This window comes from Scyliorhinus torazame, chromosome 17 (genome assembly GCF_047496885.1).
Source record: "Scyliorhinus torazame isolate Kashiwa2021f chromosome 17, sScyTor2.1, whole genome shotgun sequence".
Taxonomy (NCBI): Eukaryota; Metazoa; Chordata; class Chondrichthyes; order Carcharhiniformes; family Scyliorhinidae; genus Scyliorhinus; species Scyliorhinus torazame.
In genome coordinates this window covers 169,638,594-169,665,789 of record NC_092723.1, presented here as the reverse complement: position 1 = coordinate 169,665,789, position 27,196 = coordinate 169,638,594, and the positions used below count along the sequence as shown (strand labels likewise).

The 27,196-nt window shown below is 45.9% G+C and overlaps 1 protein-coding gene across 5 annotated transcripts in view; it reads left to right on the top strand.

Moving 5' to 3' along the window:
* Window positions 1-27,196, top strand: part of cacna1ha (calcium channel, voltage-dependent, T type, alpha 1H subunit a) — a 455,001-nt gene that overhangs the window by 149,182 nt on the left and 278,623 nt on the right. For all 5 annotated transcript variants that reach the window (XM_072481633.1, XM_072481630.1, XM_072481632.1 and 2 more), the window contains exon 6: window positions 27,041-27,133. In XM_072481633.1, coding sequence (XP_072337734.1) covers window positions 27,041-27,133 — 93 coding nt within the window. The remainder of the gene's footprint in view (window positions 1-27,040; window positions 27,134-27,196) is intronic.

Here is a 27,196-nt window from a genome sequence, read left to right as displayed (position 1 = left end):
GTTAACGGCTTTGTTGCATCACCAAGTTGAGCATAATGAGGGCATTAAATTGCACCACGGAGTTGTTGGAGGATTAGCAACAAGCCACTTGCTCATCTTGCTATCCTTTCAACAGTGCTTGTTAGCTGGGAGTGGCCTGACAAAAATATAACTTATTGGTGCTCAAGAAATATGAATATTGCATATGATGTTTTATTCTTTTTCAGTATTAGTAAGATTTGATCAAAATTTGGGTTGTTCCCACTTTCTGTTCGCTTCTGCTTGGCCTTAACAATATTTTATTTTGTATAAAACAATTGAATTTAAGCCACGGCTTCATAGAGAGTATTCTTGCCTCTGGATCACAAGGTTTTGGGTTCAAGATTCACAGCAGGGTCTGAGCACAAAAATCAAGGCTGACACTTGAGTGCAGTATTGAGCGAGTGCCACATTGTCAGAGGTACCATCTTTTGGTTGATATATCTGCATGTTGGAGTGGATGCAAAAGATCCCATGGCACTATAGTATCACAAAGAAGAGCAGGGAAGTTATCCCTAAATCAACATAATGAAAAAGCAGATTATCTGGCCATTATCACATTGCTGAGAGTTTGATTGTGCAAATTGGCTGCTGAGTTTCTACATTACAATAATGATTTCATTTCAAAACTTCATTGGCTGTAAAGCACATTGAGATATCCACTGGTAAAAGTCCCATATCAATGCTGTCCCCTTTTTTCTTTGCCTCACAACCTTTGAAAGATAACCGCATCATGCTTCTTAAATACGTACTGCTCATTATTGAGGTGGAAGTTCTGTGTTTTAATTTTTGTTTGGTATGATTAGGATATTTGCACAAAGAAAAGCAAATTAAATAATTCAAGTAATTAGACACGATGCAGCCAATTAACTCAAGTGTTTAACTTCCGCCTCAAAGGACTCTGATTTTGAAAGGAAGCATTGAATAATGTTGGAAATGGGCTGCTTCCTTTGGATGATCTCTTTTGCTGAGATGCTTTCCAGATGAATTGGCAAACATTGCTTCACCTTGGCTTGGAGAGTGTGGAATGGAGAGGAAAACTGTAAATTGATCCAGGAGGACTGTGTAAATCTTTAAAGAATCATTTTCTTCAATGAGACAAAACACTGATGTAGACCTAAACTTGCAAGAGTAAATTGGAAATAGGAAAGCAGACAATGGAGATGCAAGGAAGGGGAGAGGAGCAACACATTTTGGAGAATAGTGTTTGGACAGTGGATGCTGTTAATTTGGTAATTTGATAGGCCACAAGTGAGTGATGGCAGGAGTGTGGTTGACAGCAATGGTTTGGGAGGGAGTTGGCTCTCAGTGGGCTCCTCCTTCCTCATGCCAGGTGCCTCGATCAGGCAGAGTTCCTTTGAAAAAGGGACTTGCCTGAGTGCCTGCAAGAAATCTGTCACGGGTTTGAATGTCATGTTCTCTGCATGTTGAGCCTTCCACTTGCCTCTGGATTATATATGAACAAGGAACAGGAGTAGGCAATTCAGCCCCTCGAGCCTGCTCCACGATTCAAATTCACTAAAATCATGACTGATTTGATAATAACCTCAAATCTGCACTCCGTCTACCCCCGATCACCTATCACCACTTGCTGACCAAGAATCTTTCCTACCTCGGCCTTAAATTACTCAGCTTCCCCAACCTTTTCAGGAAGAAAGTTCTAAAGATTTGGGGGCGGGATTCTCCCAGCCTCGCGCCGGGCCGGAGAAACCCCGCAACCACGCCACGCCGCCCCGACGCCGGCATGCGATTCTCCGCGTTTGGCGCGGCGATGGTCGCAGGCCGCTCTACGCGGCCGGGCTGCCGATTCTCCGGCCTGGATGGGCTGAGTGGCCACTCTAAAAGGCAGAATCCCGCTGGCGCCATCCACACCTGGTCGCAGCCGGCGGGAACTCTGCACGCAGGGTTGGGGGGCGGCCTGTGGGGAGGGGGGGGTAGGGGGGTTCCGACCCCGGGGTGCGGCCTCCGATGGGGCCTGGCCCGCGTTCGGGGCCCACCGATCGGCGGGCCGGCCTCTCGCTCCCCGGGCCTATTTTCTTACACGCCGGCCCCTGAACTCCCACGCCATGTTGCATCGGAGCCGGCACGTTGAGGAAGGCCACCGCACATGCGAGGGTTGGTGCCGGCACCACTGCGCATGTCCTCGTTGACGCTGGTGCCACTGCGCATGCGCGGGTTGGCGCGGCGCACATTTCGCGCCGGGATGGGAGGCTGGAGTGGTGTGAACCGCACCAACGCCGTGCTGGACCCCTGTACGGGCCAGAATCGGTACGTCTAGCGGCGTGGACACTCTGCCGCCGAATGGGAGAATCCCGCCCCAGAACTTCCCGAGTGAAGTAAAATGTTTTTTCTCAACATTTTAAATGGGCAACCTCTTACACCAGTAATAGCAGGATGCAATCCTTAAGTGGGAATTAATTGGGCCTTCTCATCACAGGCTTAGAGGCAGGAAGGTGTCAGGACTCCACCCGCCACAATCCTGCCTGATTAAATGCTCTTTCCCAGCCACCAATCTGGCCAAGGGGAGGCATTAAATTCCACAAACGTTTCAGGGCAATGACCTTTCATCAAAGGTAGATGATATTTGGGGCAGCACGGTAGCATTGTGGATAGCACAATTGCTTCACAGCTCCAGGGTCCCAGGTTCGACTCCAGCTTGGGTCACTGTCTGTGCGGAGTCTGCACATCCTACCCGTGTGTGCGTGGGTTTCCTCCGGGTGCTCCGGTTTCCTCACACAGTCCAAAGATGTGCAGGTTAGGTGGATTGGCCATGAAACATTGCCCTGAGTGTCCAAAGTTGCCCTTAGTGTTGGGTGGGGTTACTGGGTTATGGGGATAGGGTGGAGGTATTGACCTTGGGTAGGGTGCTCTTTCCAAGAGCTGGTGCAGACTCGATGGGCCAAATGGCCTTCTTCTGCACTGTAAATTCTATATGATATGTGATGAAAGAAATGTTGACTAAGCAATTTTAGAACTATAGTGTACAAATATATGTTGCTGTATACATTCTCATTTTAGTTGCCTACAACCAGGGAATCATCCCTAACAGACTTCTAATGCAACAAAGAAAATTACAGCACAGGAACAGGCCTTTATGCCCTCCAAGCCGTGCTGCCCATCTGAACTAAACCCCTTACCCATCCAGGGACCATATTCCTCTATCCCCATCCTATTCATGTACTTGTCAAGGCGCCCCTTAAACTTTATTATCGTATCTGCTTCCATTACCTCCACCGGCAGCGAGTTCTGGGCTCCCACCACCCTCTAGGTAAAAGACTTGCCTCGTACACCTCCTTTAAACATTGCCCGTCACACTTTAAACCTATACTCCCTAGTAATTGACTCTTACACCCTGGGAAAAAGCTTCTGACTATCCACTCTATCCATGCCCTTCATAATCTTGTAGGCTTCTATCCGGTTGCTCCTCAACCTCCATTGTTCCAGTGAGAACAGACCCAAGTTTCTCCAACCTCTCCTCATAACTAATGCCCTCCATACCAGGCAACAAAAATATATTCTGTACCCTCTCCAAAGCCTCCACATCCTTCTGGTAGTGTGGCAACCAGAATAGAACATTATATTCCAAGTGCGACCTAACTAAGGTTCAATAAAGCTGCAGCATGACTTACCAATTTTTAAACTCAATGCCTCGGCCGATGAAGGCAAGCATTCTGTATGCCTTCTTTACTACCTTCTCCACATGTGTTGCCACTTTCAGTGACCTGTGTATCTGTACATCCAGATCCCCCTGCCTATTAATATTCTTAAGGATTCTGTCATTTACTGTATATTTCCCATCTGTATTAGACCTTCCAAAATGCATTACCTCACATTTGTCCGGATTAAACTCCATCTGCCATCTCCCCATCCAAGTCTCCAACAAATCTATATCCTGCTGTATCCTGACGGTCCTCATCGCTATCCACATTTCCACCAACCTATGTGGCGTCCTCAAACTTACTAATCAAACCAGTTACATTTTCCTCCAAATCATTTATATATATATATATATTACAAACAGCAGCGATCCCAGTACTGATCCCTGCGAACACCACTAGGCACATCCCTCTATTCAGAAAAGCACCCTTCCACTGCTACCCTCTGTCTTCTATGGCCAAGCCAGTTCTGTATCCATCTTGCCAGCTCACCTCTGATCCCATGCAACTTCACCTTCTGTACTAATCTGCCATGAGGGACCTTATGAAAGGCCTTACTGAAGTCCATGTAGACAACATTCCCTGCCTTATCCTCATCAGTCATCTTCATCACTTCTTCGAAAAACTCGATGAAGTTAGTGAGACAAGACCTCCCCTTCACAAAACCATGTTGCCTCTCGCTAATACGTCCACTTATTTCCAAGTGGGAGTAAATCCAGTCTCAAAGACTCCTCACCAATAATTTCCCAACCACTGACGTAAGGCTCACCGGCCTGTAATTAACTGGATTATCCTTGCCACCCTTCTTAAACAAAGGAACAACATTGGCTATTCTCCAATCCTTTGGGACCTTCCCTGTAGCCAGTGAGGATACAAAGATTTCTCTCAAGGCCCCAGCCATTTCCTTGCCTCTCTCAGTATTCTGGGGTATATCCCATCAGGCCCTGGGGACTTTTGTACCTTAATGTTTTTCAAGACCCCCAATACCACCTCCTTTTTAATCTCACCATGACACCCTTCTCCAGACTCATCATCCACCGAGTACTTCTCTTTAATGAATACTGACTCAAATGTAATACCTCGCCCATTTCCTCTGGCTCCAAGCATAGATTCTCTCCCCTGTCCTTGAGTTGTCCAACCCTCTCCCTGGCTACCCTCTTACTCTTTATATATGGAGAAAAAGTCTTGGGATTTTCCTTAATCCTGATGGCTAATGACCCCTTTTAGCTCTCCTGATTCCTTGCTTAAGTTTCTTTCTACTTTCCTTGTATTCCACACTTGCTTTGTGTGTTCCCAGCCTCCTAGCCTTGACAAATGCTTCCTTTTTCTTTTTGACTAGGCTCACAATATCTCTTGTTATCCAAGGTTCCTGAAACTTGCCATACTTATCCTTTATCTCTACAGGAACATGCCGGTCTTGAATTCCTATCAACTTACACTTGAAGCCTTCCACATGCCAGATGTTGATTTGCCCTGAAACATCTGCCCCCATTCTACATTCTTCAGTTCCTGCCTAATATTGTTGTAATTAACCTTCCCCCAATTTAGCACCTTCATCTGAGGACTACACTTATCTGTATCCATCAGTACCTTAAAGCTTACTGAAATGTGGTCACATCTGAAGAAAGTTTATTTTCTCCTTTGAAGGTTACAGATCTCCATTCAATCGGATAATAGCATGCAGAAATGTCAACAACTTTCAAGTTTGGCAGAATTGTACACTCTGTGACTTGTTAAATTTCAATGCATCTAGATTTGTCTTGTTGTTTCTGTTCAAGAGGGATCGAGTCGATTCACCACACATAATAAAAAGTGTTAATAAATGCTGCGTTTCTGGCATTTGTCTCTGCAGTCCCCCAAGGCACTCTACGTTCACTCCAGTTGATGTGTTGCACTGATTCTTTTAAAATAATATTTCACAAATACTCACGGTGGTCAAAGGAGGACAAAATGTCATGCAAACAGCAGCAGTTGCTATCTCTGTTAGTTAATAGAGGACATTTCAGATTCTGCCAGTGGCTGAGAGGTTAAGCTTGTGAGCTGCCATTTTCTGGGTGCCATGAGTGCTGATAGAGCTCCGAAATGGCTTCCAGCGTTTGTGCACTCACTTTTGAGGTAAATCATACTGGATGCCACATTAGTGAGGGTTAGCATGTGTGTACAGTAAGTGATCTCTGGGAAGTATGCAGGTAGATTATGACATCAATCAGCATGTGACGTTGATTTTAATACCAACAGTGCCAATTTGGAGCTTGACACACCAACTAATGTCCACTCTTAACTTTTCACAGCTGAACACATGCTCAGCAGTGAGAAAGAATTATTTGAAGGCATAATCTTAACGCACATGTTTCTTCTACTTATTGCTACAACCTTACAAGTATTGGTGATTTGTATAATTATTTAAATTGTGCAGGTCTGCAGGAATGATGAAGGGCTGAAGGACTTTTGTTTGGGCCAGAAGATTTCCTACTTCCCTGATGGCCCACCTACAGTTCTCCACCCCCAATGATTTCCTTTCCACTTGTAGAAGGGACTTTAGTTGGCGGATTAGCTGCCTTAAGACTCTGTATTCATTTTAAATCAGCTGCTTGACTACATTTTATGGAAATAGGCACTTGGCAAAGCATGATGGATATTTAGCCTTATTCTTTTTCAAGAGGTTCTGTATGAAACAGTCAGAAGGTCATACAATGTAAACAAGCATACAGCTGCACACTGTTTTGCTGACAGCAGACAATTGTTATTTTTCTTAGGAGAAGAACTCAAGGCCTGCTATTAAACTCTAACTCCCGCCTGCTCGTATTCTGTCTTTTTGCTAATATAAAGAATGCATTTTTGACCTAGATATTGCATACTGTAACATATAAATTGCTTGCCTTACCTCTGTAAAGGGGGGACATTTGGAATGACTTTGGTCTATCTAATCCCCCACGAACTTCGTGTTAAATAAAGGACCTTTCGCGAAAACTCAAAGTGCTGACTATTATTTTCTTCAACACCACTAATTGGGCGGAAGACAGCTCTCTCAGGTCATTAATATCCCGACCCCGTGAAAATTGCACTTTAGGACATGCTGGAGATGGAGTCGGATTCATGACCTGGAATCGATCCTGATTCCACCTCCAAAGGGAAAATCTGGTCCCCAATGTCTAAAATACAAATGCTACCAGCAGTAGATTGCTGTATTCCTATCTCAATAATCTCCTTCGACCCTACATTTCTCTGAAATCTATTTCTTCCTCTGGCCTTTTGTGCATGACCTGATTTCCTTTGCTGTACCACTGAGAGCTTCAGCTGCCTAAACCTTAAACCCTAAAATCCTAAACTTCTCCACCTCTTTCTCTTTTTCTAAGTTACTTCTTAAAACTTAGCCCTTGAACCAAAGGTTTGTTCATCTGTCCTAATGTATGTTTATGTGTCTCAGTGTCAACTTTTGCTGTGACTACATTGAGGTGCTATATAAATTCAAATTTTATTTGTTATTATTGAATATAACAACCAGGAGTGGGAATGCTAGCAGATTTCCCCTCCATAATCAAGGCCAACTGTAATGCCTTTATTGCTATCTGCCTAAAATCAACAAAGACAATATAAAACAAATAACTTGCATTTGGAATATTTCTGATCTGTCTGCATGGTCCAGGTACTAAATTCCTCAAGTCCTCAGGAGAGGTGCTAAACCATAATTCTTCAACCTCAGCATCAACTTCAGTGGTGCTGATCAAAGCAGCACACCAAGAAAGTTGATGGCTGCTACATTCAAATGTTGCATTTCCAGGAATACATTTCTCCATCACTAGGTCCTATGGAGTACTATGATATGTAATTTTATTCTAGATCAAATCTGGATATCCTAATAGTGTCGCTCATTGGTCGAGCCACCTTTTGACCATTCAATAGGCATGAAGAAAGACTAACCAGCAAACTTGTTGAACTTACTTTAATTCCAGTAAAGATTGAGAAGGAAGTGCGACTTAAGTTTTAAAAGCTGATTATGGGCAAATTTACTTAAATTTCATTTTGGTTATAGAATCAGTGTTCTGGAAAAGATGCTGTGGAGCACTACGCTGGAATAAACCGTCAGTTTGCTGCCAATCCTTTAAAAAGGAGGTTGGCCAAGCTTCGGATTCAGGCTTGTACAACCCAAATAGATTACTAGTCAATGGAACTTGATAATTCTTATGCTGCTAGAAAGATGAAGATGTCACCAGTATTGTATACCAGGTCAGAATTGGATATGTAACTTTAATATTCGATAAATACTTGGGAGTTCACAGCAAGATGGAAAAGAGTAATGTGCTGGAGCTGCATTTGCTTGAAAGTTTTAATTAGAGCCACATATTGCCCTCAAGAAATTAAGTACACCAGTTATAGAGTCCATGGTAAGTGCACGTTTCATTCTGCATTTTGGAAGGACAGAAATGTTTAAGCCTTTTGATTTTTCTAACTTGGATTGGATTTGTTTATTGTCACATGTACCGAGGTGCAGTGAAAAGTATTTTTCTGCGAGCAGCTCAAACAGATCATTGAGTACATGAAAAGAAAAGGGAATAAAAGAAAATACATAATAGGGCAACACAAGGTATACAATGTAACTACAGAAGCACCGGCATCGGGTGAAGCATACAAGGGTGTAGTGTTAATGAGGTCAGTCCATAAGAGGGTCGTTTAGGAGTCTGATAAGAGCAGGGAAGAAGCTGTTTTTGAATCTGGTTGTGCGTGTTCTCAGACTTTTGTATCTCCTGCCCGATGGAAGAAGTTGGAAGAGTGAGTAATCCGGGTGGGAGGGGTCTTTGATTATGCTGCCCGCTTTCCCCATGCAGCGGGAGGTGTAGATGGAGTCAATGGATGGGAGGCAGGTTTGTGTGGTGGACTGGGCTGTGTTCACGACTCTCTGAAGTTTCTTGCGGTCCTGTGCCGAGCAGTTGCTATACCAGGCTGTGATGCAGCCAGATAGGATGCTTTCTGTGGTGCATCTGTAAAAGTTGGTAAGAGTTAATGTGGACATCCAAATTTCCATGGTTTTCTGAGGAAGCATAGGCGCTGTTGTGCTTTCTTGATGATAGCGTCGACGTGGGTGGACCAGGACAGATTTTTGGAGATGTGCACCCCATGGATTTTGAAACTGCTAAAGATCTCCACCTCGGCCCGTTGATGCTGACAGGGGGTGTACAGTACTTTGCTTCCTGAAGTCAATGACCAGCTCTTTAGTTTTGCTGGCATTGAGGGGGAGATTGTTGTTGCTGCACCACTCCACTAGGTTCCCTATCTCCTTCCTGTATTCCGACTCATCATTATTCGAGATGCGGCCCACTATGGTCGTATCGTTAGCAAACTTGTAGATGGAGTTGGAACCAAATTTTGCCTGGCAGTCGTGTGTGTGTATAGGGAGTAGAGTAGGGGGCTAAGTACGCAGCCTTGCGGGGCCCCGGTATTGAGGACTATTGTGGGGGAGGTGTTGTTGTTCATTCTTACTGATTTTGGTCTGTGGGTCAGAAAGTCGAGGGTCCAGTTGCAGAGTGGGGAGCCAAGTGAAATGAAAAATGAAATGAAAATCGCTTATTGTCACAAGTAGTCTTCAAATGAAGTTACTGTGAAAAGCCCCTAGTCGCCACATTCCGGCGCCTGTTTGGGGAGGCTGTTACGGGAATTGAACCGTGCTGCTGGCCTGCCGTGGTCTGCTTTCAAAGCCAGCGATTTAGCCCTGTGCTAAACAGCCCCTAGGTTTTGGAGCTTTGATATGAGCTTGGCTGGGATTATGGTGTTGAAGGCGGAGCTGTAGTCAATAAATAGGAATCTGATGTAGGAGTCCTTGTTGTCGAGATCTACTTCTGTACTTACTGAAAATTTATTTCAGTAATGTGCATGGGGCACATCAGCGAGATGGATCTGCTTGACAAATATTACAAAATTGACAGACATAAGCTGATGATTCTTAGGCATTGTTCTAGTTTTTCCCCATTCAGTACAAATCAAAATTTTTTTTCCCTTAATTGAGACTCACCCAGCTAATACAGGGGACTGAAGAATGGGAGGAGCACCATAAATGAACTAAATAATGAAAAATCTAGAGAACATAGGCTGAGATTTTAAAGCAGTCTGTGGTTAAATGATATAAGGCCTTAATTAAAGCCACCAAAAGGATTTTTTTCCTTAATTTATATGCTGCCCACACTTGTCTTTCTTTTCAAAAGCAAGAATATAAACTATGTTAATAATTGTAATAACTACAACATTAAATATTAATTTGATTTGTTGAATTGTAACCATGACAATGGTGTAGATATTATAGTGCTTGTGTCTTGAACTAATATTCAGATTTGTGCTTATACTTAGCAGTGACATTTCAGTTCACCCATAGAATAAATGAAGATTAAGCTTGCTTTAGTCTAAATATGGCATAACCTCCATAAAGAAGTTGATCCCACACTGAACTGCTTCTTCATTTCACATCAGTCTTTTAGTGCCACTTAAACTGTAAGCTGATGGAATAGTCCAATATCAATTGTGGTGGTATGTATTAGGGGTAATACGGTACACCATGTGTCGAAAGGCTATTGGATCTGCCACCTACTGGACTCCATCCAGAAATGCCGGTATAAGAACCCAGTTTTTCCCTCCATTTCCCTCAGCAGCTGCATTCTGTAACCACGCTGCTGGGGATAAAGTTCTGCTTAATAAAGCCTTCAATTGACATTACCTCAACCTGCCTCGCATCATATTGATGGTGCTACATCAATAAGACAATCCAATTTTGTACTGCCCTGATTTCCTATACTAGCTAAGAATTTGATGCTACCATGGCCTTTTGTTTTTCATCTTTTCATAATGTACTGAGCAAGGCTCAAACGAAACTCGCACACTTCTAAAATACTGCAATCGACACTTTAATATGTAGCTGTTAAAAATATTCATGGACTTTGATATCTTTTTTGTGGTAACTTGAGACCGCAGAGGAGGTAGTCGAATACGTTGTTTAAAAGAAGAAACTTTATCGGCACTGCAGGGGTTCTGGGTGGGGGTGGCAAAGGTGCTTTCGAAGGTGGTGGGGGTCCGGGTCGAGCCAGGCTGGGGGTTGGCTATATTCGGGGTTGCAGAAGAGCCGGGAGTGCAGGAGGCGAAAGAAGCTGATGTCTTGGCCTTTGCGTCCCTAGTAGCCCGGCGAAGGATGTTGCTTATGTGGAAAGAAGCCAAACCCCCGGGCGTGGAGACCTGGATAAATGACATGGCATATAAGAATCTATAATTTATGGGATCTTAACCTGTCGAACTACGCCAAGTTTGGGGGAAGCTTAGTTGATGAATCAAGTCCTGGCGCAATACGACAAGTTGTAAGATTTGTACTATTTGTAGACTGTGTTAAGTTGTTTGATTCCTTGTATTATTCGACTGTGTATAGTTGAAGGAATTTATATTATCTCTGCTATTCGGTTATCAGTAGCACTTTGCGAATACTGGAACTCAGCAGAAATTTGTAGTATAAACTTCTCAGGTGCCAAAAAAGAATTGTTTTATTTGTAGTCGCTTGATTACAATTTGAAAGTCATTTAAAAGGCAATTCGTAGACAATTCGAAGCTTTCAGAGAATTACAGACATTATCTTTCTTTGCTTAGGCAGACAGCTCGAAAGTAACTTTTAAAAGGTCAAAGTCTGGCAATGAAACATGAAGAGAGAGAGAAAGCTAATCTTCAGCTAAACTCAAACTCAAAGTCAAAAGTGGACTAACATCACTGACACAGACTGTTAGACTGACAGGCTGACAAAAGACAATACAAAGACATCTCCTCACAACACACCCCCAAAGACAATACAGCACAACACACACACCCAAAGACAATACACTACAACACCCTAAAGACAATACACTAAAATGGCGGGCGGAAACTTTTCAGTTATACACTTTCATATCTGTCTTAAGTCATCTAATCACACCCCAATATAATCCAAATTGGTTTGGGTTAGACTCAAACACATTTGATTTGATGGCAAGCCGTCCATCTTCAATGTGCAACATCAGCTTTTTAATTGTTTCATGTCTACATGTTATGGAATGTGATATTTTGCTAATCTTTTAGCTGGCTTGGCTAATGTAACAATTGAGACTTCATATCGAGAATATATATATGATTCAATGCTCTTACAAACTGCATTGGACTCTTGCCACCTAGTTGCCATGGAACTCAGTCCTTGGCCTTGACAGTTAGCGCAAGCAGTGTCAAATTGTCTTGCAACTGTGCTGCTATAATCTTATAATGGAATTTTATGCTGTTTCATGTATCATATTCACTATCATAGATAGCTATAAAAGATAGCTATCTTTTACCTATACTAGTTGTATTTGAAATGCCTGGCTTCTACAGCAGGGTTTATAAAACTAGAACGGATAAAGGTCGCACTAAGGGATTCGGCTCAAGGGTTCATCAGGCGGTGGCAACCGTTCATTGACTACCTCGCAGAACGATAAAGGAAATGGGAAGGTAACAGCAGCAACCCAGGGGGGAGGGGGGGGTGGGGTGGAGAGCCCGGGCGGGACCTCAGGGGTGTTTTTGTATAGATATTTGTATTAGGCTATGTATATTGGATTGTTTGATTTTATTTTTGGAGAGTTATTATTTTTGATATGGCAGTTGCCATTTAGTTTATATATATATTATTTATTTATTTGTTAAAAACGGCCACTGTTATTTATACTGTTTTATTGTTGTAAAAAGGAAAACCTTTGTATTTTGTTTGGCCAAAAAAATTTGAATAAAATATATATTTTTTTAAAAAGAAGAAACTTTATATAAATAAATAACAAAGTTTAACAATAATTCAGAACAGTAGTAACTGTATTAACTATGAAAGCAGGAGCACTAGTAAAACAGGTCATCCTTACAGGTCACCCTCTTGTAGACTGAAAAACGGGCCAAAGCTTGCACATTCTCAAAAACCTTCAACCAACGCCAGAGAAACAATTACACAGGAGAAACGCTTGTAACACTCTGAACTCAAAATGACACGATGTAACACTTCTCCACCCTTAATTTCCAAACCCCCAACAGGACACAAATACCAACGAAAGTAATGGGCGTGATAATGACCAGATAGATATGAGTGGGGCTTGAACCCATATACTATAACTCAGGTGGAAGTGCAGGGCCACAGTGGACACCTAAATATCGCCATATTTATCACACAGTGACACAATGAACCATCAGCTGGCTTCGGAAGTTATCATAGAGTAGAATTTACAGTAAGGAAGGAGGCCATTCGGCCCATCGAATTTGCACCGGCCCTTGGAAAGAGTATCCTATTTAAACCCACACCTGCACTCTATCCCTTTAACCCAGTAACCCCACCTAATCTCTTTGGACACTAAGGGGCAATTTAGCGCGGCCAATCGACCTATTCTGCACATCTTTGAATTGTGGGAGGAAACCCATGCAGACACGGGGAGAACGTGCAGATTCCGCACAGACAGTGATCCAAGCCGTGAATTGAACCTGGGACCCTGGAGTTGTGAAGCAACAGTGCTAACCACTGTGCTACCGTGCCGCCCGAGTTACACTAATATTTTCTTACTTAAGCCCCAAATGAATTATTTTCTGGTCTACGTTTTTACAGGTTAATTAATTCCATTAAACTGAGTGACCTAAACCGGTTGTCTTGGAAATACGAAAGTAATTGCCTTTGGTTCAGATAAAAATTGTATTGCTGCTTACATGTTGCATTAAGATTAAATTTCAACGAGCATCGATGCCTGAATTAAACCTAGATTTAAAACTGAATGGAAATTAATAAACATTGTTGCTAATTTAACTAGCCAGTTTGCACGTTTAAACTATGTCAGGTTATGTTAAATCTTAATTATTGAACAAGTAAAAATGAGGGGCGGGATTCTCCCAGCCTGGGGCCAGGCCGGAGAATCACTGCGAACGGGCCACGCCACCCAGATGCTGGCACGCGATTCTCCACTCTCGCCATTGGCGCCGGCGTGGTTGGCGCGGCGCCGGTTGCAAGCCGCTGTACTCGGCCGGCCCGCTGTTTCTCCGGCCCGTATGGGCCAAGCGACCGAAAGAAAAGAGCCGAGTATCCCCGGTGCCGTTCTAACGTGCTCTGGGCCGGCGGGACCACACTGTGGAAGGGTCGGGTGGCGGCCTGTGGTGGGGGAGGGGGGCGCTGACCACGGGGGGGGGGGCCTCCGATATGGCCTGGCCCACGATCGGGGGCCACCGATTGGCGGGCCGGCCTCTGTAGTCCTGCGCCATGTTGCATCGGGGTCGTCGCTTGAAGGAGGCCACTGCGCATGTGCGCGTTGGCGTCGGCGCCACTGTGCATGTCCTCGTTGGCACTGGCGCAGCTGCGCATGCGTGGATCCCACGGTGCATAGTTTGCGCCAGGATCGGCAGCTGGAGCGGCGCGAACCGCTCCAGTGCCGTGCTGGCCCGCTGTAGGGGCCAGAATTAGTCGTGGGAGCGGCCCATACAGGCCGTTGTAAAACGCGATGGCGTTTACGAGGCTTGGACACTGCAGCGGGATTGGAGAGTCCCGCCCCACGACTACGGGGGAGATTTGTAATTAATTTGTCATTATTAAAAGTTGGAGATTATTAAGATTGGGTGAATTCTCCTCCCCGACTGAGTGGTTTTCGGCAGCGAGCCATCGCTGGCAACAGGATTCTCCATTCCACCACTAACCATTGGGATTTTCCATTGTAGCCACCCCATGCTGCCAGGAAACCCATAGGCGGGGGTGCACTGCCAGCAGGACAGAGAATCCCACCAGCAGTGAATTCACCCATTTTCTTAATCTAACAGTAATCTAAAGCAGTGCCTTTCCTGTTCATGCAAGGAATGCTTGAAAAATTAGTAAAGTCAGTTTTAAAAAAAAATATTCATGAATTGTGGGCATCGCTGGCTAGGCCAGCATTTATTACTCATCCCTAGTTTCCCTTGAGAAGGTGGTGGTCAACTGCCTTCTTGAACTGTTGAAGACTTGTGCTCCAGAAATGCCCCCCCCCTCCCCCCCATTCAGCCAAGCTGTTCCAGTACAGCTACAACACTGGCATCTACCTGGCAATGTGGAAAATTGCCCAGGTGTGTCCTGTACACTAGAAACAGGACAAATCCAGTCCAGTGAATTACCGCCCTATCAGTCTACTGTCCATGATCAGCAAAGTGATGGAAGGAGTCATCAACGGTGCTATCAAGCGGCACTTACTCAGCAGAACCTGCTCACGGACATTCAGATAGGTTCCGCCAGGGTCACTCAGTTCCTGACCTCATTACAGCATTGGTTCAAACATGGACAAAAGGGCAACATTTGACCGAGTATGACATCAAGGAACCCTAGCTAAACTGGCATCAGTGGGAATCAGGGGGGAAACTCTCCATTGGTTGGAGTCATACCTGGCACAAAGGAAGATGATTGCGGTGGTTGGAGGTCAATTATCTCAGCTCCAGGACATCACTGAAGGAGTTCCTTAGGGTAGTGTCCTCAGCCCTCTTCAGCTGCTTCATCAATGCCATCCCTTCCATCATAAGGTCAGAAGTGGGGATGTTTGTGGATGAATGCACAATGTTCAGCACCATTCGCAACTCCTCAGATAATGAAGTCCATGTCAAAATGCAGCAAATAATTCTGCAGATTCACTACCTTCTGAGAGAAGAAATTCCTCCTCTTCTCTGCCTTAAGTGGGTGACTCCTTACTCTGAGATTATACCCTCTGGTCCTAGACTATCCCAGAAGAGAAAGCATCCTCTCAGCATCTCCGTCAAGCCCTCTGAGAATCCAATTAGTCTCAAGAAGTTTGCCTCTCGTTCTTTTAAACTCCAGTGAGTACAGGCCCAACCTATTAACCCCTCTTCATAAGAAAATCCCTCCATACCCAGGATCAACCTTGTGAACCTTCTCTGGACTGCCTCCAATGTCAGTATGTGTTTCCTTACATAAGGGGGCCAAAACTGTTTGCAGTATTCAGAGATGGTAATGACAATTAATGTCAAGAGATGATGGTTAGATTCTGTCTTGTTGAAGATGGTCATTGCCTGATACTTGTGTGACATGATTGTTACTTGGCACTTGTCAGCCCAAGCCTAGATATTGTCCAGGTTTTGCTGCATTTGGTAAAGGACTGCTTCCGTGTCTGAATAGTGTTGAACATTATACAATCATCAGTGAACATCCCCATTTATGACCTTATGATGCAAGGCAGGCTATTGATGAAGCAGCTGAAAATGGTTGGGTCTGGGATACTACCCTGAGGACCTCCTGCAATGATGTCCTGGAGCTGAGATATTTGGCCTCCAACAACCATCTTCCTTTGTACAAAGTATGCTTCCAGACTACGGAGAGTTTTCCCCCTGATTCTCATTGACTCCAGTTTTGCTAGGGCTCCCTGTTGACCACACAGTCTAATACTACCTTTAGTGACTCTCACCTCACCTCTGGGCTTAAGCTCTTTTGTCCATGTTTGAAACAAGGCTGTAATGAGGTCAGGAGCTGAGTGACCTTGATGGAACACAAACTGAGCTTCAGTGAGCAAGTTATAGCTAAGCAAGTGCCACTTTATAGCACTGTTGTTCACCTCTTCCATCACTTTACTGATAATTGAGAATAGACTGACAGGGTGGTAATTGGCCTGATTTTTGTGTACAGGACAGACATACCAGGGCAATTTTTTACATTCTTGCACAGATGCTCGTGTTGTAGCTGTACTGGAACAGTTTGGTTCGGGGCGTGAAACATTCTGGAGCATATGGCTTCAGGACTATTGGCAGAATAATGTCAAGCCATAGCATTTGTGTGATAAGTGCAGTACTTAAAAACATCACCTGCTGCAAGTCTCTTTGGCGCTGACACCGGCCCCAGCGATTAAAATGCTCGCTGGAACGGGAATTCCTCAGAAGTCACAGCAGCAGAGTACTAACCAATTAGCAAGTCCTGAATTGCTCCACAAATAGCACCCCAATGGGAACGCAAACTGCATGCAATTCAATCTCAGCGTCAACACTATGGACGTGATTCTTCGGCCTCGTTATGCTCTTGCTCAAGCGAAACAAGGCCGGTGAATAGCGGGAGAGGCCAAACAATTTGTGATGCAACCGGCCCACTCTTGTAGGTGAAATCAAGATCTCGTGGCATCACCATGCCAACCCCTGGTTCGGGTGTACCCGTACCTGGGACAACCTGTGTCCCTGCCTGTCTGCTCCACTGACCAGTCATAACCCCCACCGACTGCCGAGGCCTCTGGCCATGTTGCTGAAGGCTATTGCTAGGGAATTGGCAATTGTGATGAAGTGAGCACTTCACACATCCCAAGTGTATCCCCGTGGGTAGGCAGGCCATGTAGCATGTGGAAGTCATTGCCTAGCATCCCAATCACACCTTGATGCCTGCATCTCAAAGTCAGCACACGAGACTGTCAGGCAGCATCTTTCAAATTAACCAAGGTACTTTGACCATATTGAAGTGCTCAGTCGTACAGATTTCAATAAACACACACATAAGCATCAATATTATGTATGCCCCAATAAACGATAATTACAGGTACAATGCTTTCAACTCTACAGAACTCATTGCTGATGGTCACTAAATGTTTTCTCTTTGTGCTCAACGTCAATCTTCTCAAACTAATTCCTCATGTTAATGTGGTGTGTATTAATGACGTCTCTGGTCACCTCGACTCACTTGTTATAGGTATGCTCCTGGGTGAAACAGCCAATCCTGCCAACATATTTAAGGCTAGACTCATCGTATATAGAGCCAGAAACATCACACAAAAGTTTAAATGGCAACATATTAAACAAATGATGAGGGATGCTGATAACATGTTGTCCATTGACGACAAACACTTTAAGCAGACGGTGCTTGTATGCAACATACTGGAGCAGCTGTGATAACAGGTGCTTGCATTCTGTTTACAGTTAGTGCTGAAAAGTCATTTCAAGTACCCGCAGCATATTGTGTGATATTTATTTATTAGATTTGCTGTCGTGTTTCTAATCCCTAATGGGTGGCAATGACACCTGAATATTTGAAAAACTGAAAATATACTATTTTGTTCCCACTGCTTCTGTCAACAGTAGCAGGGAGGACGAGAGTCTGACAGCACAGGGTACTTTAAGATCCAGAAAATATTGGTTGATATTGAGCTGTGACTTTATTAACTGCCTCCAAGAGATTAATTTGAATCAGTGCTGTCGGTCTCAGTTAAGGAAAAACAGAGCAATTAAACTGATCATTTGGAATCTCCAACAGTGAAGGTGATTGCAGAAACCACTGAGGATTTTGTGATTTTGCCAGAACAATTATGTTAGCTTCATGGTGGCATCCCAATTTTTGTTAAAGTACATTATTCTAGGATACCAATAGGTTCTCACCTCTTTTCTGAGTGTCGCTATCCCCTGCTGGTTGTATAATAAGAACCACAGGAAACATATCTGCCTAACATTCACAAACACTATTTAACAAATCAAGCTGAACCATTGCACCCTGTAGGTGGTCGCTAATTACTTATTGGTGTGGCGTAATTTTGCAGTAAAACTGTTGAATATTCAGCAAAACAGAACACGAACAGAAATTTGCATTTCTTCTTGGCAGAAAGCTCTTTGAAGTAAAAGAAACATACTCAAAGCATTATTTTGATTAACACTGAGACTAATTATTTTAATCTTTCAGGGGATGTGGGTAACACTGGCAAGCCCAACATCTGTTGCCTATCTCTAATTGCCCTTGAACTAAGTGGGTTGCCACACCATTTCAGGGGCAACTAAGAGTCAACCACATTGCTGTGGATCTGGAGTCACAAGATTGGCAGATTTCTTTCCCTAAAAGACACAAGAGAACCAAATTTTTTTTTTTGAAAACAACAATTGACAATCATTTCATGGTCACCTTTACTGAGACTAGCTTTTCAATTCCAGATCATTAATTGAATTTAAATTCCACCAGCTGCCACAGTGATATTTGAACTTTTGTCTCCAGAACATTAGACTGTGGGTCTCTGGATTACTAGTCCAGTGATGTTGCCACTGCTCGGTCATGTCCCTCTATTCCCTGTGTGTCAAAGCATGGGTGCTCCAGGCCTGTCGTAAACCTCACCGACGTGACTTGGAGATATGATACAGTGGGGAAGCGTGCTAATGAAGTGTCCGACCTTCCTGACAGGCACCTCAATTACATCAATGGCAGGGCACGAGGCCGATCATGTCACAAGATTCTAGTTTTTGGCCTCTCGCAATATTTTTTGCCCACGTCCCCATTTGCGCCCACAGCTTGCAATCTGAGCATGCTATTAATATGAAAAGAGTCCCTCGGGGTTTATTCATTCACTTGCCGGAATCTTCCAGCACCACCCCCATCTGCTGGTTTTCCCACGGCAGAAGCGCTCACCATTGGTTGCTGTTGGGATCTTCTGGTCCCACCAAGGTCAATGGCAATTTTCATGGTTTGCCCATCCCACCAACAGGTCTGCCGTGGTGGGGCCACCTTTGTTTGGGGGGGGGGGGGATTTCCTGCCCATTATATACTGAAAAATCCACAGGCGTTTTATGTTCTTGCCACTCTCACTGAGCATATTTCTTCTTTGCTGTAAGCCTGGGAGAATGTTACCAGTGGGGTTCCACAGAATTCTCTTTGGAAAAACCCTTTTGTTTAAATCTTCATAAATGATCTGGAGCTACATGTCCCAAGAAAAACTGTTACATATACAGTGAGGTTGGTACACTCCAAACCTGAACAGGATAAGCAATTGAGGGATTTGAATAAACTTCAGATTTGGGCAAAAGGCTTGCAGATGAAATTCAAAATAGAGAAATACTTCACCTGGAGACATGAAAATCCAGCACTGTTACTTCAGTGCAAAAGAAAACAATGTGCAAGGAAAGGAAAAGCAATCTGAGCGGGGAGGAATCTGGAGCAAAATTCTCCCCCAACGGCGCGATGTTCGCCGACTGACGCCAAAAACGGCGCCAATCAGACGGGCATCGCACCGGCCCAAAGGTGCGGAATGCTCCGCATCTTTGGGGGCCGAGCCCCAACATTGAGGGGCTAGGCCGGTGCCGGAGGGATTTCCGCCTCGCCAGCTGGCGGAAATGGCGTTTGTTGCCCCGCCAGCTGGCGGAAATGGCGTTTGGTGCCCCGCCAGCTGGCGCGGAAATGCGGCGCATGCGCGGGAGCGTCAGCGGCCGCCGACAGTTTCCCGCGCATGTGCAGTGGGGAGAGTCTCTTCCGCCTCCGCCATGGTGGAGGCCTTGGCGGAGGCGGAAGGGAAAGAGTGCCCCCACGGCACAGGCCCGCCCGCGGATCGGTGGGTCCCGATCGCGGGCCAGGCCACCGTGGCGGCACCCCCCGGGGTCAGATCGCCCCGCGCCCCCCCCCCCAGGACCCCGGAGGCCGCCCACGCCGCCTGGTCCCGCCGTTAAATACCAGCTTTGATTTACGCCGGTGGGACAGGCAATTTCTGGGCGGGACTTCGGCCCATCCGGGCTGGAGAATTGAGCGGGGGTCCTGCCTACCGGCGCGGCCCGATTCCCGCCCCCGCCCAATCTCTGGTCCGCCGGGTCTGAGAATGGCCGTTGGCCGCCGTGAATCCTGCCCCGCCCCCGCCGAAGTCTCCGGTACCGGAGATTGGGCGGGGGTGGGAATCGGGCCGCGCCGGTTGGCGGGACCCCCCGCATTCCGCACCTTTGGGCCGGCGCGATGCCCGTCTGATTGGCGCCGTTTTTGGCGCCAGTCGGCGGACATCGCGCCGTTGGGGGAGAACTTCGCCCCTGATTTCTAGATTTTCAAGAATGCCCAGTGGCAGTGAGTTAAGCAAATCGGATGTTGGGATATATTGAATGTTAATATTACAATCCTTTATTTAAGGGTCTGCGGATGAATCTTATCCAGAGATTGTTTTTGAATGGAATGTGTGTGTCACTGGCTGGGCCAACATTTATTGCCCATCCCTAACTGCCCCCTTTAGGGAGCAGTTCAGAGTCAACAACGTTGCTGTGGATTTGGAGTCACGTATAGGCCACACCAGCTAAGGATGGCAGATTTCCTTCCCTAAAGGACACTTGCGAACCAGATACCTTTTTTACAACAATCAACTGGTATTTTTATTGATTTCAAATTTCACCATCTGCCATGGTGGGAATCGAAACAGAGCCACCACCCCTTCATTTATCTTGAACTGGCATGGTTGATCAGTAACCGTGCTGGCAATTGTATGATTCGCATCTCAACTTAATTCTACCTTATTTCTATTCTTACATTCTAATATAGTGACATAGGACACAGGAACATAGAAGCAGAAGTAGACTATTCAGCCATTCAATACGATCATGCCGATCATCTACCTCAATGCCCTTTTCCCACACTATCCCCATACAGAATCATAGAATCCCTACAGTGCAGAAGAAGGCCATTTAGCCCATCGAGTTTGCACCGACCCTTCAATGGAGCAGTCTACCCATGTCCACCCCGCTCTATCCCTGTGACCCCATAACCTAATCTGCACATCCCTGCACACTAAGGCCCAATTCATCATGGCCAATCCACCTAACCTGCACATCTTTGAACTGTGGAAGGAAATCGGAGCACCCGGAGGAAACCCACGCAGACCACAGGGAGAACGTACAAACTCCACACATTCAGTGATCCAAGGCCGGAATTGAACTCGGGTCCCTGGCGCTGAGGCAGTAGTGCTAGCCACTGTGCCGCAGTGCCTCCCTTTATGTCATTGGTTTTTAGAAATCTGTCAATCTCTGCTTTAAACACATTCAATGACAGAGCTTCCACAGCCCACTGGGATGGAAAAGATTCACAACAGTAAAGAAAACGCCCCACCTCAGTCTTAGATGGCTTCCCCCCCAATTTGAATTTATGTTGCCTTGTTCTAGACTCCTCAATCAAGAGAAAGAACTTCGGTTGGATTCTCCTTACCATGAGGCCGGAATTGTGTTCGCTGATCGGGCGGAGAATGGATTTTCACACCAAAATCAGGGCCGGTGCTGGTTTGATGCCAGTCCGCCATGCCCCGCCCCCTTCAAATGCATCATCGGCAGGCCTACCCGCGATGTTCCGCCCCCGATGGGCCACATTCCTGACGGTGCAGGACAGGTGTGGTCCCAACCGTGTGGGAACCCGGCATGACGGCTGCAGACTGTGTCCAATGCTGCCACACTCGGCCGGAATCCGTGCTGCAGGCTGGGTAAAGTTTCTGAAAGGGCTGGGGTGCGGTGGCCAGGGGGTGGGCTGTGGGGTCACAGTTGCCGGGTTGGGGTCGCACACGGCCATGTTGTACGGTGTGACCAGTGCAGGTCATCAGCCGTGTGCATGCACGGCCCGGGACCCAGCCATTCTCCGCCCGTTTTCGGCGTGGACGGCGGGTGTTTCATTCGGCACTGGTGCTAGCCCCTCACCAGTGCCAGAATTGGTGAGGGTTGCACGGCGATTTTTCGGTCGTAAAAGACCACAAGTGCTTCGTTGGTGCTGGCACTTAGCCGCTGAAATGGAGAATCCAGCCCATTATCTACATCTATCCTGTCCATCCCTTTAAGTATTTTATAGGTTTCAATGAGATCACTTCAGTAAGGCTCGGCGAATTCAAAGTGAGTAAAAGTACTCAACATTTATTTTACAACAGTTATGTACATTGGCACCATTAGAACCTTACCGGGTATTTTCTCTCCTGACAGTCAGTTCCAGGCTGGCCATTCTTTTGTACGAGCTTGTGCTCCTCAGCACGGAAAACACAATCATCCCCACACCATGGGTAGGATTCTCCCTTCTGGGGCCTAAGTCCCCACGCCCGCCGGAAAACGTGCAGAAATCACTCTGGACTTTTTCCTAGAAGGTCTGGGGTGATTCTCCATCCCCAAGGGGGCCTGGAGGGCCCTGACGCGCAACCCGCAGCTCCGGCTGCTGGCGGGGCCTTGAAGTTATGCCCGCGCGGGACACGCATGCGCACGGCGGCGGCCACACATGCGCATGGCGGCTGGCCACGGGTCTGCATATGCGTGCGGCGGCCCCCGCACAACATGGTGGCGCCCTACTGGAATGAGGAACATAGGCCCCCCCAGGAATGAGCGCGCCCGCCGATCGGTTGGCACCGATCACGGGCCTGGTGTGGAGGCCCGGGGTAGGATCCCCCCTGCCCCACCACCAGGACGGACCCTGCAGCCTGAATGGCGAGGTCATGCCAGGTGGGACCACATATGAACCATGCCGGCGAAACTCGGCGGGCACTCGGCCCATCGAGTGCGGAGAATCACCGCGGGGGCTGCTTTCATCGACCTCCGACTGGCAGTGATTCTACGGTCGGCGGAGAATCGCGTGCCAGCATGGGAGCCTATTTGGGGTAATTCTCCGCCCCCGCGTAGAGCGCGATTTTGGCGCGGAGGGTCAGAGAATCCCACCCCATATGTCCTGTGCTGGTTATTATAAAGACTCACTTGAAGGAAGATGAGGAGGAGAAGACGACAAAGTTGCAAAATTCGGTGATAAAGGAGAAGAAACCAGTCCAGCACTTGCAGCAGTCGGATGACGAAGACGTTTCGGCATCGGCAGGTCGCCTTCGAACGGATGAGTAGGATCGGCTGGCATGTACCTCGCCGGCGAACGACATTTACGGCAGGAATTCTTGGGCGGACAATCGGCCGAAGCCAGTGGAACAACGCTTTCAGTGCAGAGATCCCAGACATTTTTGTCTCCAGGTGTTCTCCTCGGAGTCAGGAGAGGATGTCGCCCAGGATGGGCCAGGGCCGTCGGCTGGAAAACCTGTGGGGAAAATGGAAATGTGGTCAGTGGGAGGGATAGATCAGCCAGTAAGGCAATAACAAGTCATGTTTGACAGGTCCTCCGGGTGGAGCCCCGTGGTTCCTCACCTCTGCGGCTTCCTCCAGCCTCCGCATGGGTGACCGATCTGTCTTTGGTCATCCCGGTCACCTCCAGGGTACGCTTCCCGAAGCTAGTGAGGATTCTCAAGTTTGGCATCCCTCCACCAGTCTGGGCCCTCTCCTGATGGTTATGGGAGAGCTTTTCCTGAGGACAAGAAAGAGGGGATCATTAGTCACACACGTGATTCACATTTGTGGGGGGTTTGTGAGGGAATATTTGGGGTGGATTGATGGGGAAGGGGCTGGAGGAAGGGTGGGGGGGGGGGTCACATGGGGGTGGATGCTCCCTTGGGGAGGGGGAGTGGCATTGGTGTCTACCCACTTATGCTGCCCGGTGTCTGTCGTTGACCTTTCAGCACTGAAGGCCAGTCCTCATGGTCACAATTCCCAAGCCGACAGCTGCCGCCACCTCATTCCAGGCAGCACCAGCTCCGGGACCTCGGGGGAGCAGGACAATTCTCCTGGCCTCCACCGGTTCTAGAAGCCTCCCCTTATTAGTGCTGATGAATCAGCTGGCGGACTTTCATTGCGATGAGAAGCCCGTGAGGCCTCATTAAGTGGACTGATTAACGTTGAATTGCGTTGCCGGCCTTGCCCCTATAAGAGAGCCCCCTACCTGAAACCCCCCCATTACAGAGACCCCCCACTAGAGACTGCCCCATCAGTGACTCCCCATAAGAGAAAAACCCACCAGAAAGACCCTCATAAGAGAGACCCCTGTCTGGAAGCCCCCTATTATAAAGACCCCTGCCAGGAATGCCCCCATTACAGAGACCCCAGCCAGGAAGCCCCCTATTACGGAGACCAATGCCTGAAAGTCCCCAATTATAGAGAACCCTGCCTAGAAATTAAAGAGTAGTCCAGACAGAGAGGGGTGGGGGATCGTAGGAGGGGTTGGGTCACCCTTGTACTGTGGGGGTGGGGGGGGGGGGGGGGGGTGGGGGGGATGACACAGAAAATCCCGTGTGGGGGTGGAAATACGTTGCGGGGGAAAGGGGCTCAGCTGCCGGAACTTGCTGTCAGGCCACCCACTCAAAACAGTGGCCCGATAGCGGGATTCATGACGGACTGCTTCGGAATCCCTACCATGTATAAATTTGCATGGCGAGGGATAGTGAATCGCCCCTGAGTATTAGTCTCCCAGATGGAAAATTCTGGCTTGAATCTTTTAATTACACTGAGTTGAGAAGCAGTCGGCTTCAGATCTCAGTCATTTTTGCCAAGTACATCGCTGTAATGTTTAAGATTCACAGGCTGATGAAGCATCTGAAGAGCTTCTGAGGTCATTTTTCAATCAGTGTTGAGAATGGAACAATTTCTAACTGAGCTAACGGTTTTCAATAATTCTTCAACAGTATAACAGTATCAGGCTGTCAAGGGAACTACTAATTCAGTCGCTTCCTGATGTGAAACTTTTGATAAATTGAACTGTCTGTCTCATTAAAGGAGAAAGGTACCATTGTATATTTTAAATAAATACCTAACAAACCAGTTTTGGGGGTGGGTGGCGAGTGGGAGGATGTTCATTTTTAAGTTGCTGCAGTTCAGTAACTGCACAGTGATGATACATCCATAAATTAAATGAATGATGAGTATTGATAAAACAGAGTAAGATTTCTTGGTTAAAATTCTTCTCTTCCTGATTGCGAACCACATTTAAGAAATGTTCGAATCGCCAGTGAATTTGGGACAGTTGGTTCACTTTTTATCATATATATTCCATATTGTGTTATTTTTTCTTTTTTGACAATTTGTTAAGCAGGGTATTTGGTTTGCAGTTTATTTGCTCTATTTTAAATTGTTTCTATGGATGAAACCTATACAAAAGGACACCAAAATATTATGGTACTCCCTTCAGTTTTGCATCAGTATATGTCTGTCAAAATATTCTGCCAGAACTGGCTTGTGTCCACAACCTTTCTGCAGACATAGGACTGGAGATTTGATTTTGTATTCCAGGGATTTGCAGTGCTTATTATGTATTCAAAAAGTCATCCACTCTGCACACACGCACAATTTTGTTGCAGGCTGCCATTTTGGTAAGAGGCATCCTTTACTCATATTAGAAATAGGCTTTAAGCAAACACTATCCCCTATGTGCCTGAAGTACCCAGCATCAGTGCTGATTACCTCCGGTGAAACAAAGTTAAGTAGCTGCTTCTGATATCTCCAACCTTATACCCAACTCTGACCTCAAAGTCGTCTGATCTCCCCCTAGCCCTTCCCCTTGGTTTCACTGTGAAGGCTAGCTAACAATACTGCAGACCGCTGCGACCTCCAACTTACCTGCACATTGGCACATTTACGTGTCTGGGTTGAACTTTCTGCATGACAATGAGTCTCAAATTGCTGAGCTCCTCAGGCCTTCATGTTGGAGAACGGGCCATGAGAATTTTGCGGGTGAGGTGCTCAAACCACTGAATTTCTAGGCAATTAGATTATTGATGGGATGATGTTATTTCTCCAAAACCTCATCATTCTGCTATACTTTCCTCCTCACCAGAATGAATGCATACATATAATAGCAGTGAATCAAGGCAGAGGATAAGAGTTTATTGTAGAAACCAGTGATATTAGTTGATAATTTTGCAATTGATCTATTTGCAGACTCTTCTGATCTGCAGGCGACTGCCTGACATGGGGGTAATTTTTTTATTAGTGTTCAACATGGGGTTTCCCTGTACATAATTTCCATGGAATAACCAGAAGAGAATGGTAGGGACGTTCAATTGATAAGCCTTACAGGAGAAGGCCGTGGGCATTATTTAGCAACCCTATTGCTCCTTCTGTTGTCTGCATCTGGTGATGTGCTTATGAGGCTGCATTTCACTAAAAAAGCAGTGGTGGTTGTTGTTGTCCGACATGCAGTCATCCCTCGCCATTTTGATTGCATTTACAGTCCTTTTGAAAATAGCCATTGCAGAATCAGAGCCCAGCTTGGAGAAGGTACTTTCGCTTTGCTTCGGTTCAGCAACACATAGATCGCAAATCCTATGTGGTGTCACTCTTGATTCACTAATTGATTCGGGGGGAGACAGCTCTGGCCCTGGATGTAATCAGGCATGCACAGGAGCCACTCCTAAACAGGCTGGTTAAGATGAAAACAAGGCAGGAGCCAAGCATAGAATGGATTCTGTCTGGTAGGAACCTGAACTAATGCTACTGATATCAGTATAGTAATGCACTCTTTTAATAAAAGAAAGGATAAGTAAAGTAATAAAAAGATGAGGAATAATGCATTTCAATTTTTTTTAGATTAGTTAATTTAATGAACGTCTTAAAATAATAATGTGCAAATTTGCATATGCATGCATGTTTATAAAATCCAGTTGCAATTTTGTTTTGTGTTGAATAATTAAACATCTCTGCCCTCACTCAAAGCAATTTGATGGAATTAAATAGAAAAAGTTATCACTGGCTTTTGCATGCTGAAATCATTTGTCACTATTATCCCAAAAAATGTTCTAAAATAATATTTGTTGTTTTCTCCCCAGGTTATTACCCTGGAAGGATGGGTGGACATCATGTATTATGTTATGGATGCACATTCTTTTTACAATTTTATATATTTTATACTGCTTATAATAGTAAGTATGTGTGATTTAAGAGCTTAAAGCCTACATTTGCTTTAAAGGTGAATATTTGCATAT